The sequence below is a fragment of the Mycteria americana genome, chromosome 1, assembly GCF_035582795.1.
Source record: "Mycteria americana isolate JAX WOST 10 ecotype Jacksonville Zoo and Gardens chromosome 1, USCA_MyAme_1.0, whole genome shotgun sequence".
Taxonomy (NCBI): Eukaryota; Metazoa; Chordata; class Aves; order Ciconiiformes; family Ciconiidae; genus Mycteria; species Mycteria americana.
The window spans coordinates 155,307,046-155,322,030 of NC_134365.1; the positions used below are offsets into that span (position 1 = coordinate 155,307,046).

The 14,985-nt window shown below is 39.0% G+C and overlaps 1 protein-coding gene across 1 annotated transcript in view; it reads left to right on the forward strand.

The window, feature by feature from the left end:
* Window positions 1-13,679, forward strand: part of GRTP1 (growth hormone regulated TBC protein 1) — a 38,891-nt gene extending 25,212 nt beyond the window's left edge. Inside the window, exons 6-8 of the mRNA XM_075525371.1 lie at window positions 10,274-10,446; window positions 10,572-10,757; window positions 12,884-13,679. Coding sequence (XP_075381486.1) covers window positions 10,274-10,446; window positions 10,572-10,757; window positions 12,884-12,973 — 449 coding nt within the window. The 3' untranslated portion in view covers window positions 12,974-13,679. The remainder of the gene's footprint in view (window positions 1-10,273; window positions 10,447-10,571; window positions 10,758-12,883) is intronic.
* The last annotated feature ends 1,306 nt before the right edge of the window (window positions 13,680-14,985 follow it).

A 14,985-nucleotide genomic window follows, 5' to 3' on the forward strand; every position in this document is an offset into this window, starting at 1 on the left:
CGCTCATCCTTAGAGCATTCCTCTGTGATTGCATGTGAAGCCGTAGCATTGCACACCTCTGGAGTACAACATCACGTCTACCACTAGGAGAGAGGAATGCTTGGCTGGTAGGCTGAATAATTAGGAGTTTTGAAATACGGGATTCCAACATGTTTTACTGTTAACTAGCAGCCGTGATGAAAGCATTAATCTTTGAACATTAGAGGTCAGTTGTATTTACCTAGGAATTAAGCATGCAGTGTCCTGTTAAGCTGAAGGTGGAATGTAGGAGTCATCCTGTTCCTGTATTTAGAAACTGTGATAAGCCTGAAATGCTTATTACTTACAAATCTGAACTGCTAGGGGATTTGGGGGACTTAAGCAAGCAGGAAATGAATAACTGATGTTTTTCTTCTTTAAAATGATATGTATATTTATGCTTTTGGAATAATTTATTTCCTGCATGTGTCGTATGCCCCCCTCCAAATCACAAGCCTCATTAGTAAAAGAACAATCTCAGTATTTAGTAGGTGTGCTTTAGGTAGCTGGGTAGAAATCTTAGTTTTGTCTAAAATAGAAGTTTCCTGTATATGACAAGAATATACATGTTGTCAGCCTTACTTTTGTGAGGAAACATGCTAAGTTTCAGCTATGCAGCAAAAGGATCCATAGTGTTTAAAAATGCTGAAGAATATTGTGTTCCTTGATATGGCTGTATTTACACTGGAAGCAGGACCTAAATTACTTATTCCACCCAAAAAAGTCAAGCATGCCTGTTTCCTTCTGGCAAGTAAGCCTTGTATTAACATAATTTCATTATGTTGAACTTGAGGTATCTTCAGTAGGCCTTCTGTGGTACTCCTCTGGATGGGACTGCAGCCTTTGGCTATCTGTGCAGACAGTGGTATTTGCTTGCTTATATATCTCCCCAGTAAATCAAAGTTTGAGCCCTTTCAAAAGCCACCAGCAAAATAAACTTTTCAAATGAAATCTTAGTTCAGTTAGGACTGATCAAAGGCAGAATCCCCTGGCTGCGTACAAAGGAGGAAGGTAGGTAAAGTGGTAGAAACACAGAAGTGTGGGTTTGGGGGAAGAGGTCCCTTTTCTTTTTTGGACGTGTAAAAACCAATTAGTGGCCAAGCCTTTATCATGCAGCACAAGACTTGCTTAGTTTGTGCTTTTTATTTTATCGGAATAGCCATGTTGGAGGGATGGTTTATGTTTTTTTTAGTTTTAGCTAATGGCTTTAGTTGTGAAAGCACTAATGTGCACATGTGGTATTGAAACTATAGTTTTGACAGAGCTGTCTTCGCGTTAAAGAGATTGTGCTGTTTTAACTGTGGAATTAAAGCAGCAGAGATGCAAAGCCAAAGTGAGTAGCTTATTTCATTCCTCATAGCATATATATATATATATATATATATATATATATATTTCTTTTTTTTTTTACCTTCTAATGGTCAGCCAGGGCTCTGCATGTTCAATTACAATTTTAATAATGCAACCTTCTTGAATATGTCACTTTGACAGCAAGAAGCATAATATAATTGCTGACAAATGTATAATGGGGTTATAGGTGTTCAATGCAGATCCTAATATACAGTTTTGTGTTTTAACTTGTAAATCCCCATAAGATGTATTCATATACTTGAAGTAAACCGTGTGTTAAATATCAAGACTCATAAAACTGGAAATGTAACTGGATTTGGTGTACAAGAAGCCAGCTGAGGAAACACTAGTATTTCCTCCCATTCCCTCTGCAGCAGACTTGTTTTGGCTAGAGCTCGTCTTTGTGAAAGGTCCCAAACTTGGTCTGAAAGAGAGACGCTACCACCGCTCCTAGTAGTGTATTGAAACTATAAATGTTAAAAATGTTTGCTATACTTTTTATTGGAATTTGCCTTGTCCTAACTTGTAGCTATTGCTTCTTTTTAAGACTTTCTCTTACTATATTGAAAAGCCCATAAAGCCATAACGCCACCCAATGCTAGGGTGTTTTCTCTATGAAGTGGTCAACTTTGGTTTTTACTTACCTTGCATAAATTTTAGAAATGGAGAAGTTCCTTACGGAGCTCAATTTTTGTAAGTGGTGTTCATAACCCTTTCTTTCATGTCCTTCCCAGTTCTTCAACTTCCTGCCTTAAATGTGAATATGAGAGCTGGATGCAGTTTTCTAACCTCATTTTTGGTAATGTCATATACAGAGATGACATATTCACTGCTGAAGGAGAGAGTATATCCAAGGATTACTTTGGCTTTTCCTGAGCTAAGACATACTTATTCTGGATTTATTCATATTTGCAATTTAAGATACTGCAAAATTGTTTATTTTAAATTGCTCAACTGTATTTTCAAGGTTTTTTTTTTTTTAATATGACATAGTATGAAGAAGCACTGACAGCAGGCTTTGATATTGTTTAAAACCACAGTATAATGCATATGCAGCATAGGTGGCTACATAAAGAATGTGTTTGTGGAAGGAGATGTGCTTTGGGAATAAAGGAAATCATATGAAGAAAATCATGTGCAGTGCACAGTGGTAACGTTTTTTGTCTACCTAAAGGTACAAGAAGTGACTGTTTAGTTTGAGAGATGCTTGGGAAATACAACCTTGGCTGTTTCATGTGTTTTATGTTCAGAAGACTTGAATGCATTACTAAGCTTTCAATTTATGGCTAGTGGAGAAGTCTCATTTGTTCCTCTTACAGTTTTAAAACCTGTTGCTTCAAGATTAAAATTAATTATCTTGTTAGCTTCTTCAAGCTTGAAGTAAGAGGATTGTGGCTTTCATTCCCCTTCTCTTCAGACTGAAGGGTTGGATTGGTTTCCCTCTCCAAGTATCAGGCTAGAACCGTATGTGTCTGTCCGGCTCTCTATTTTAAGCCTCCTGCTTCCGTCCCAGTTTTAAGTAATGTGCTCGGTAGTTCCCATGGCGTGACTGTAGTGTTCTTGTAAAGAGCTGAAGAAAATGTAACGGTGGGTGTGAGAGAATATAAATGCTGTGTTTTGTGCTGAGGTGTTAAGAATAATCTTGTCAGTGTGGTGAACTGATAAAATAGCTAGTCTTCCTAATCCCATAGAGGAATTAAAAAAGCCACAGATCCAGGAATCCTTATTCAGCTGAAGTCATCAGTCATTAAGACTCACTTGCAATTGTAAACTCATTTTTAAAAAAAAAAAAAAAAGTTTGTTTCCTCTACAGGCATGATAAGCAGTTGTGGTAATCTTCAATGCTTGTTCATGAATTTCCTTTCCATTTGAGGAAATTGGTGTTAAGTCTGTCAGTGTTTTGTGAATTAAAAGCCTGGGCTCCTGGGACCGTTGTCAACCCAGTAAGCTGCAGCCTTCTCCAAAGCATGCAACTCTTTAGACTGGCACAATTCATGGAGTTCAATGACTGGAGTCAGTCCAGGCCATTTGGAAACAGCCAAGTGGTGAATAACCCGCATCCATCAGCGTCTATCAGCACCGATACTATGAAAAAACCACTATCCACAAAAGCAGCAATTCCAATGGTAGTGGATACGAAGAGGAGAATTGGCCAACAACATTTTGCTCAGAGTTATATCTAGTCTGTATGAGGGTGCTTTGGTAGCTATAACTTTAATCTAGACTAGTTTTTAATGATGCAAACATCTCTACTGAGCAGCACATAACAGAGAGTTAGTATTTAAAAAAAACCCACAAAACCAAAAAAACCTAGCCATTTTCATTCTCCATAACTAGAATGTCTGAAAGTTGCAGTTGTGCTTTCTAACATGCTGCTAACTTCACTTTGTTTCTCTGAGAGGTTACACATGGAGTCTTTGTTTCTTTGTGTTTCATCTCTGCCTTCTGTAATGTCTGGAAGGATATAATCTTTACCTTTCTTTCCATTGTCTTTATAATTAAGAAGCATCCTTCTTCAATTTCCAAATGGTAGCTACTACATCTGCTCAGAATCCCAGCGTGCTGTGTGAAATGCAAATAGGAAACCAAAGGGCTTTTTCTGCCCCACAGGATACACTTTCCAAGTTTGGGATCAGAAGCAAAAGATGAATACAGGCAGATGGGATTATGTAGAGACAATCAAATACTACCTTTTTGTGTTTGCTGAAAAGGTGTTAATAGTAAATAATTTCTCAAAATACTATTATTCTAAATTTTGTGTAATCTCAGTATCACACAATCAGTAAGCATCGATAAAATTCTTGCATTCTCTATTTTGTTTTTTAAGGTAGTTCTGCCATCCAAAATGAATTGGGCTTGCTTATGGTTTTTTAAAGCTAATGTTCAATTGTGAATGATACAGCTACTGCTGGTTCTGGTGTGAGTTCAGTACCTCAGGACAGAAGTTCTGGTTCAGTTTGGTTCGATGAAGGAAAAATAAAATATGGCTTGAGCCTGTTTTAGGCTTGTTTGTTTGGATTTTTTTTTTCCCATTCCCTGGAGGATTAGGAACTTAGGTTTTAAAAATAACATAGTTAAGAGTTCAGCTTGCTGTTTAACCACGTATCTGCAGCATATTGCTTTGGCCAGAACATCTGCAGGGGATCCCTTTGGCCTGATACTGCAAAAAGAATTGGCAGTACTCTTGGTTTTCCTCCTCTTCCTGTTGTGACTTTCCAATTTCCTCCCAAACATGTCCAACTTTTTATGCCAGGCTCATGATGTAGACTCTTAGAGGACCTATTGCACCTTTTTGGACTATCCCACGGTAGAAATAAAATGGCAGATCATTGCCCTGCCTTCTTGGACAAAGCAGGCTGTGAGTTGCCAACAGGGAGAATGAGTGAGTCAGTAAATTGTGTAGGAATAGCATAAATGGCATTTAGATGCTCTGAAGGTGAGAAGGAACTGCTATCATAATCTAGTTTGACCTCTCTGTAACTGAAGTGATGAAACTCATTCCGTGTGTGTTGCATGACGTTCATAAACTCTGCTACGATAGCATATCTTTTTGGAAAGGAAAACTTTGCACTGCCAAGGTTTTTTAAAAATAAGCCCTGTGTTCAGTAACATGCAAACAGCTAAGTTTTTATAATGAAGTATTACTGGAAAGGATTTTTTCCCACAAAGGCATATGGTGGAATCTGTTTCTATTTTGACTTGAAATGTAGAACTGAGTGCTTTTCATGAAGTTGGCCAGTTCTGTTCCTGGCAACCTCTGCTTTTGCCTGCCATCATTAAGGCCTGCTCTGTCTCTTGTGGATTCCAGTGAAGTCCAGTAGCAAATGGTAATGTGCATCTACAGCAAGAAGACCTTTTTGAATGTTGCATATTGGTAAAAAAATTGAACCATTTTTGCTTGTTTCAGGGAGGAGAGAGAACATTATAAACATTCTTGTGAATAAAATACTTTACATTGCTTATGACTGTGAGAAAAGTTAAACCAGCTAATTTTTAACTTTTGTCTTGGCAATCCAGTTTATTTAACTGAAATCACTCGATTTGTCCCAGGCTGGGTTATATAGGCTCTTGAAATCATAGTTAGAAATGCTGGAAGATAAGCAGCAGAGCTGAGGTCCTGTCTTGTATTTCTATAACATGAAGAATTCATACCATGTTCGTTCCAGTAGGAGTATTTATATTTAACCTGACATATGCACAACAGATTTAAAAGGATCCTTTTTTAACTTCTGCAGCTCTGACTTGTAGAGGTAAATTAAGGCTATAAGAGTACTGCTTCTTAAACTTTTATTTTTGGAACCTCTTAATCTATTTGTAATGGAGAACAAGGTCATACAGTCCCTACAAGCTTTATCCTTATTTCCTGCAAATCTCATTACTGCTCTGGAGCACAAGACAAGTTATGTCTTAGTCCTGGACATCCTGGTAGCGTTGAGAGAGGTGCTAATTACTGTGATAGGGAGACAGTGAAATGTAGTTTAAGGAACATCTCTGCCAGGTGCTGAGCGAGAACAGGTTTCAAGCTAAGTGACAGCATGCCACAGTCAGTGCAGTGTTAGTAACAAAAAGCCCTTGTTTAAAAGGAAAAAAGTCCCTTCATCTAGTCACCTGTCTTGTACAGTAGGAATAAAATACCTGGCAGTTGGTGAAGCTGGCTATTGCTTTTTGCTGCTCAACTCCAAGAGGAAGAGAAGCTGATGATCCCAGCAGAGCCATGGGGCTGTGCTGCTTTTCGGGGTGAGGACTTTGATGAGGAAGGGGCACTCGGTGGGGCAAATTCCACATGGGGTGCTGCCTGCACTGCCCTCTGCTATGCTCTCAGGCACTCCTAAACTTAGCAAGGCATCCAAAATCGGTAGGCAGGCACCGGGAACAACAGACTAGACAAAGCAGGTGCGTGTGGGTACGCAACAGACAAAGGGAAGCTGAGAGGAAAGTAAGGAAAGCCTAGGACCAGTTTACAAAAGAGCTTGGAAACGTGGAGTTTCATATTGGGAAACTTAATTTTCATCTAGACATTTTTCTGGAATTTAATAATAATTTAATCATAGACTATAATAATGATTTATAATACAATATTTCATTTGTTGCCTTCCAGAAGAAGATGCGATGAAAAAGTAATGTAGTGTGTCATCACCTAAATGTTAACATTATCACTTCCGTTCGACAATTTGAGGAATAAAAGGAAGCAATCTGGCTATGTGTTTTTTCAGGGGGATGATATATTGTCAGGGGACATTCCTATAAACCAACTAGATCAATAGAGACACAATATAATTAGCCTACCTTTGATGAAATTTTTTTTTTTTTTTTTAAATTAGTAAGTGGCAGACTGGGAGCAGTTACTGACTCAGGTCCGTTCTGGGTCATCAACTGCTCAGTATTTTGCCAGATTATTGAGAGGGAAAATAATTAATACACTAATTAAATGTGGATCATGCAAATCTAGAAATTTCAAATAATTTGTAAGATAAGATATGGAAGGAACATAAAGCTAATGTATTTTGATGGTAGGTGAGCAAAAACAATTTGCTGCATGGTATCTTGTGAAAAACAGCTTTGTGGTGTGGGGGAGGGTTAGGCTTGTGTAGACTTGTTTATAAACAAGGATATCTTGACTTTAGGGAGAGATTCTGGGCAGAGCAGCCAATAGGAAAATAGGGCACACAGTGAAACATTTGCAGCATGGGAGAGCTCCAGGATTTTTGCTGAGGGGACATTTCCAGAAGGCTTAGGGACTGGGCATCCCTAGCAAGTAGGAACAGAATAGAAGAGTAATGTAGGTTAAACGTTCAGTGCCGTGTTAGGCACTGAACCAAGTTACAAAATCATTTTCACTAGTGAGGCCAGACATGGACCATGAAAGGTGGCTCGAGCATGATGCTGGATCCTCTTCTGACTCGCCTGTGTAGTTCTGGCTAACCCTGCGTAGCCCTGATGACTTGGTGTGGGTCCCTTGGGCAGAGCACAGGCGTGGGTGCTGCTGGCTCTGGGGCAGCTGTGCCTGGAGGCCTGGCACCGCTCTGGGGGTAACGCTGCCCTCAGAAGATCCATGTTAGAGCCATAAGGTTAGATCTGGGCCACTGCAATCCTGTTACGGTCCTTCTAAATGATCTGTGGGTAAGTTTTACACAAATATGGGGTCTTGCAGGAATGTTTCTGGAGGATTGGAAGTGCGGCTTTCCTAATTTGAGGAGCTAATTTTATATACATACATTTATGTATAAAAGCATACATATATAGTAAAATTCTATATTGAATTATAATTACATATTAATTATGTGTAATAATTATAATTAATACCCACAGTAACTATAACTAATGTATAATAATTGCATACAAAAATGTCTTGGATGCAGATTCTTTTAATGTAACTTCTTTCTGTTGTGCACTGGCAGCTAATATCCTGGAAAAAACCTGCTCCTCAGTTATTGGCATTTGCATAAAATCATTAATTGCTCCTCCCACTTGTTTTGCAGCAGCGCTGGGCTGAACATTGCAGTGCTGCATACTAGGGCACACGGAAGCGGCTCCTGCTCCAAGAGGAACAGCAGGAGGCTGCCCCAGATAAATGAATAGTTCCTTTTTCCTTACTGTCCAGCAGTACAATCTAACAAACTTGAATGAAATTTTAATTTATGCCGAGGCTTCCCAGCTCCTTGCTGCTTCGGTAATTCAAGGAGTGATGTGTCCAAGTTGCGTGGCTGTTAACTTCTTACTTGCCAGCTCTCAAAAAGCTGGGTGGGTGTCCGGTTGCATTCTCACTGAGATCCTGACATTTAGTTTGCTGTACAAATTAAAAATAGCAGCTGCTGTTGATTTCAGTATATCGGATGATTGCAGCAGTGCAGAGCAGAGAGCGTGTGGGCTGCTGTCCTTCCTCCTGAGGACACTTGCCGGCGGTAACTTGAAGTTTTAAGTACTCACATGTCTCAGGAGCACAAAAAAGAAAAAAAAAATGGTTTGTGGATGTATGAGAGGAGGAGGAGGAAGGGTAGGAAAGGGAAGAGGCTTGTTCTGTTACATGAAATGTGATTCTTTTTCACTTACATTAAAGCAGCATTTTAAAAAAGGATTACTCAGCCAGTTAATGTTACTTCACCTGCATTCCTATTCACAAATGAGCACAACACTAACACATAATATGGAGAGAGAGAGGTTTTTGTGTTGGCTTTGAGGCCATGGTGTGATTCCGTTTGGTTTTAGTACACTTCTTCATGGGAGGGATTACTTGTGCTTTAGCTCTCAGAGCTTTCCCTACAAGCAATTGAAAGGCAAATGGTTAAAGGAATGTATATTGTGCCAGTGACTCTTATGTTTGTAGAGGAGTTTTACCTATCATTCTTCAACAGGAACAAAGAAAATAAGGATCACAGACAAAAAGCTAGATTCCTAAAGGTTGAATGCGATGCTCCTTAAAACCATAAAAACTACTGGAGACGTTCTGCAGTTCGAACAGGACAAATGGAGAGCAAATAGCTCCTGGAGGGGGAAGTCTATTGAAGAAAACCATTGACACAGAAAAGAGTGGAATATTAAACTGTGCTTGTGATTTCATTAGAGAAATTAAAGTGGTTATAAATGTAGTGCATAATTTGGACATCTTTAACTTATTTGTGGCACTGGGAAGTTTGTTTTATTAAAATTATTTCAGACAAACAGACTTTGCTCTTTCTGATTCCTTCACCTTCATGAGAACCATCGGTCTATGCTGCACTGACTGGGAACCTTGACAGAAATCAGCTAAGTTAGAGAAACCTCAATTGCAGCTTTCCAAAATCAGTGAAGGAAACACATAGAAACTGTGTTACCAGTTATTTCTTTCAGTAAATAATATTAATAACATAGGTCTTCTCAGCAAAGCACTAGTGAACCATTAACAGTTTCTTCCCAGGGCTGGAGCCATCAAGCCTCGCTTAAATGTTTCTGTCAACATCTAAACCCAAAGTATGAACTCCTTAAACATCTTTGTAACTCTTGTCCCTTGCTGGGCCATCTGAACTCTTATGAACTAAAATAATCTTTTTCTTCCCTTAAGTATACCCAGAACTACTTGTTCATAGAACAGAGACATTTGTTATTCAGCCTGCACCTTGGTAATGAAAATGCTTACCCTGTAAAACAGGCTGTGGAGTAAGTCATAGTGTGCTCCGTTTTTCTTAATTTTGGATTTAACAGTTTAGTGCAGTGACCAGCAGTGTAGGAGATGTAGGTCTAATTTCAACCCATCTCACAGGTAAATTAAGTAGGAAGAGATGTTGCCTGGGGAACCTGTCATTCACTTCCTTTTTGAATTATTCTATGAAAAGTGGGATTTCCTTGGCTCAGAGAAAAGAGAGAAAAACTCTTAATGGCTTGGTCATACCCTAGAAGTGGTATCTGGCCTCCAGCACCCCTGCACAGCTGATGCTTTCAGAAATTCACATTTACAGTTTGTGACTGGACCTAGTCTAAAGGCTGTAGGTTGTTTTGGGGTTTTTTTTGTTACCTCTCTGGGTATTATGTGGCCTGGGAGGTGTGCAGCCCCCACACCTGGGAAGGAGGTGGTGGTTATATTGAACTGTTTAAATATTAGTAAGACTTTTGCAGTTTAAGCTAGTAGTTAAAAACTATGTAGGTCATCCTTCCTTGGGAAGGAAGAATGAATTGCCACAAAACATCAGAGAGAAAGAAGATACTTTGGTAGGTTTGAATGAAGTGTTTGCGTAGAGGGATCAGCCTTGGCTGAAAGAGAAGCGCTGTATGACCACAGTGCAGACATCTTCATTGCATGGTTTAATTTACTCCAACTTGGGATTCATAGGCTCAACATGCCTTTATATACTCAGCTGTACAGGACATTCTCTTCAATTTTGTGGAAAAATCATGTCCACAGATTCCTGAATTTTGGTTTCTTCTCTCCAAGATTATTACAGTCCTGCAATGTTGGGCCTGAAAACTGATCAGGAAGTCCTTGGAGAACTTGTGAAAATGAAAGTTCCAGCTGTGGCAGAGCTAATGGAAAGACATGGAGTCATGTGGACCCTAGTGGTATCACGCTGGTTTATATGCTTGTTCATTGACATTCTTCCAGTAGAGGTAATTGGTAACATAAAAGTTCTCTTAATATACACTCATAATCATAATTTCATTTGTAGTGCTTTAGTAATAATTACCTACTGGAAATCAAGAAGCTGTAACCTGAATTCTCTCCTTTCCTGCAGACTGTGCTCCGAATATGGGATTGTTTATTCTATGAAGGGTCAAAGATCATCTTCCGCGTGGCCTTAACTTTAATTAAGCAACACCAAGCTTTTATTTTGGAAGCCACGAACTTCCCTGACATTTGTGACAAATTTAAGCAGATCACCAAAGGAACATTTGTAACGGAGTGTCACAGCTTCATGCAGGTAAATTCTCTGGAGCTTTTAGTTGTTACAAATTAAAAACAGAAACATTTTGCTCACAATGTGATATGATGGATACAGTTAGGAGAAATGTATCTGTAGGAATTGCCGAAAGGACAAAGAATGTTTTTATATAAGAAATGCAAACCTTTTAAAGAATTTTTTTAAAGAATTATCATCTAAATCCATATATATGGCTTCCAGACATTATCTGTCATACTTGGAAAAAAAAATTATTCTTGCCCTTTTTACCAGTTAAGGCAGGAAGTCTAATGAGAAAATAACTTTAGTGCATTCTTTCAGTGAACTATGCATTGTGTTCCTGTGCTTTTTTTCAGATGAATAGAATATTTTAGAATAGACACAAAGTGAATTTTAAACTTGCATTGGTAAATCTTCAGAGTGCTAGAATATAAAGCATTATGTTTAGTCAGAGAACAAAAAGGTAGCACCAAGTTCTTTTTTTCCAGACAAAAAACCATGAAGTTGAATGCTCAAGTCTTACGACAACCTGCAAACTAATAATTATTCTTGTAAACTATTAATAGATCGGATGCCAAATCTGTATAAAACACAAGATTCAGAGCTTAACTCAGAAGATTGAAATGTGAAAGATGTTAATTGCAAAAAAAAAAAATAACAGGAGCACATCTGTCATAAATCACTTGGCCAATTCCGCTGTCATTGTTTGCCAAGTGTGCACAAAACTACATCCCAATAGGTGACTTTTACTCCCAGAGTTTTGTGCCCATGTCAGAGCTCTGTGCACAGGTCTGTCGTAGTAGGATGTCATTTATGTTGTGTTTCATCTTTGCTGCTCATATAGAAGAAAAGTAAGCTTAGCTTACTAGTGTTTGTGAGCATTGTAATTAAAGGAGCAAGGGAAAAATAAATTGCAGGTACAGCTTAATTTAGAAGGGAGATGTTTGAGGGGTTTTCCCCTTCCATAAAGGGTTTAGAGTAAGAGTTTTGTTAAATGTTAACTGCTGTGAGAATACCAGTTCAGAGGCTGATACAAACACTTGTCCTTGAAGGTCTCCCCCCCTCTTTAATTACATTACATTTTACAGCAGCTGTTTTCAGAAAAATCAACTACCTTTTCCTTGCAGTTACCCTGAATAAAACATTTATTTTAACTGCATTAGTTACTGGTTATTTATTTAACCAAATAAACAATTTAGGTTAGATTCTTATGTAACTTTGAAACACATACTTTTGGGTTTGGTTTTGTGTTTTTTTTTTTTTTTTTTCTTCCCAGCAGCATAAATCCCAGCAGTGGTACCAGTGGAGGTTGATGACAGTTGAATATTTTATGTCCCCCTCCCCCTGAGCAAAATCTTAGTTTTTAGTTTAATGCAATGCAGATTTTACCAGAACACTGTTCAAAACTGGCTCAATTCTAATCTCATCTCCAGAGTTGTCAGTTACAACTACAGAGAACTGAAGGGCCCACACATCTTAACTGTAGATTAAAGTGCATAAATTGCAGCTTGCTGCAGTTTTGTTCAGTCAGAAGTTTAGATGAAGTAGTGAAAACAAATGTATTGCTCTTGAGCAATGAGTCAAGGCAAAAAAATATTACAGATGTGTAAATGCATTTGAAATGCCTCAAATTCTTACATCCATATACATTGCTACTTTAGAAAGCTTGGTAGAGAAGAGCAGCAAAGGTAGTAAAGCAAGGGATTAAGACTGATTTTTTGTAGTAGGAAGATGTTGTTGTATGTATGTATGTATGTATGTATGCGTTCCAGAGCCTGAACAACCTATGCTAGCACCAGATGAGAAGTGCACTGGTGCTTTGTAACATTACCTAGGATAGCTTAATACCTTCTAAATATGCCTGCCACCCACCAACACAAAAATGCCTTCTAGAATAATTTTAACTGGACACTTATATTCAAACTAGTTTTTGTATTGTTGCTTTTGTGTAACTTACAGCACTTGTTATGAGCTGCAGGTTTACCATGTCTTTATATTCCCTGTTACAAGGAGGCCAAAGAAGAGTAAGTGTTTTCACAGTATGGATATCAAAGCAGGGATTTCACAGTTCAGAGAATTATATGAGAATTCCAGCATGTTTTCCAAAGCCAGAATTTTAACTAAGAATTTTCTCCTTTTGCCCCCAGAAAATATTCACAGACCCTGGAAGCTTGTCCATGGCAACAATCAACAAGCTCCGAGAGACTTGCAGAGAGAAGTTGCTTTCTCAGGGATAACTCACCCGATTGAACCAGGTGGTCAGATACTACAGCAATTGACACATTCCTCTATTTGCACTGACTAAAGCACACTTTAAGCTTTCCATGAGTTAACTGACACTTGACCAATTTTTCCTGCCTTTCAAGTATGTGTTGTTAACACTTTGTACTGTAACTGGAACTGGTGGTTCTGTTGGGATTTTTGTTGGTTTTTTTTTTTTTAAAGGATTAAAGTGTTTTCAAGAGTAGAGTGTGATCAGTGTCAGGATACTCCTTTTGAAAAAGCAGTCATGATCCTTGTCTTTTCAGGGCATTTTGTAATGTTAAAACAAAACAGGTGTATAAAATTACATATCCTTCCTACTGTATTAACTGTTACAGTGCTATCATTTGTACAAAATAAATTAATTTAATTTGTCAGAACCTGTTTCTTGGTGTGAAGAAAATAAAATCTCATCTCTTTCTTGACTGCCACTAGTTGGCTAGAATACAAGCATCTTCCTTTTTCCTCAGTGCTGTCACTTAAGGAATTCAATAAATATGGCAAAGTGCAGGGCAAGACAGCAATGAGGAAGGTGATCTTTATCTTCCCTAACAGTTACTCCATGCAGTGTATAACAGCTCTTCAGGTAAAGGCAGCAGGAACACGTGCAAGTCCAGGCTACAGAAAGCAGCAGCAAAAACTCCTCTATAACCACTCTTAATGTTTTATATGCTTATTCAGGGTTTTCTAGCTCTAGCACAGTAGGTAACAAGTAATTTGACTCAAATCTGGAAGTAGCATTTCTCACTTTGTTGTAAGGGATGCTGAAAGTAGATGCTATACTTCTACTTTGTGCTGGTGTACAGAGGTTGCACTACAGGTGCTATATCCTCACATACCTGTGTCCCTAAAAGTTTTGGGAGAAACACTTGTAAAGATAGCCACAGACTTCTTCCTTGACAGGGTGAGACATCGGGCAGTTCCAAAGCTGTACCTTAATGCAAGTCCACATATCCTACCCCTGGGCAGAACCAACCAAAGCAGCAGCTGTGTCCCTGGCACTAGGCCACTTCCAGCCCTGCTGGGGCCAGGTGCCTGTGAATTGCTGTCTTGTCCTTACAGAGCCCTCTCGTGGCCAAATCCTTTCCCTCTCCTTCCTGCTGGGGAAGGGAAGGAAGATGGAGAGGCCAGCAAATTGTGCTTTTTTATTCTCCCTGTTGAACAGCTACCGTGGAAAGCCTCAACTTTTAACACCACACTCCTTTTCAGACTCCAAGTTATTTTCATTCCTTCTCAAGGAAGGCTTATCTTTTTTTCTCCCTGTGCAGATTGAGTTTCTTTTGTTCCTCAGCAAGGAAAAAAAAAAACCTAACAGCATTTTGGAGGAAGTAGATGAGTGCTCTTCTAGACAAGTAAAGACCACTACTCAGCAGTATGATTCCAAGCTATCCCATCCTTTATGGTAGCAGACAGACACCTTTTTCCTTGCGTACTGAACTGTAAGGACAGTGGCAGTACCATACTTCCAGTACATCAGCAGGTATTAGGAAATACTAGTTTATTCACCACTGGCAAAATCCATAGTTTCCAGGTACCTTGAAGGTAGCAGGGCAGATGGCCCAAAGTATACCAGCCTTACTGCCACACGTTCAGTTCTCCTTGTCAGAAGAATAGTGTTTGTGCAATGTTTCAGTGTGCCTTGGTTCCCGCCCTGTGTAGCCAGTACTGTTAACACCAAAACATTACTGCAGGAGGGAGTCAGGGAAGCTTTAAGCTCAAAGGTTCATTTCCAAGCATATTACAACATACATAGACCTCAGCAGACATGCGTTTCCTACTCTGTGGTAAGATTCCAACTTTAAAATAAAATATAAGATGTCATTTACACAGTCCTTATACCGAGTATCTCAGCAGCACTTTCAGAAAGCGGTGCTTAGCGGGGCAGACCACTATACTGACGTTTCTCAGCAAGCAGCAATTTAATGTAAGAGTTATCTTCTCCAGATCTCAGATTACTGATACACAGGAGCTTTACCTGTTTCCAAGC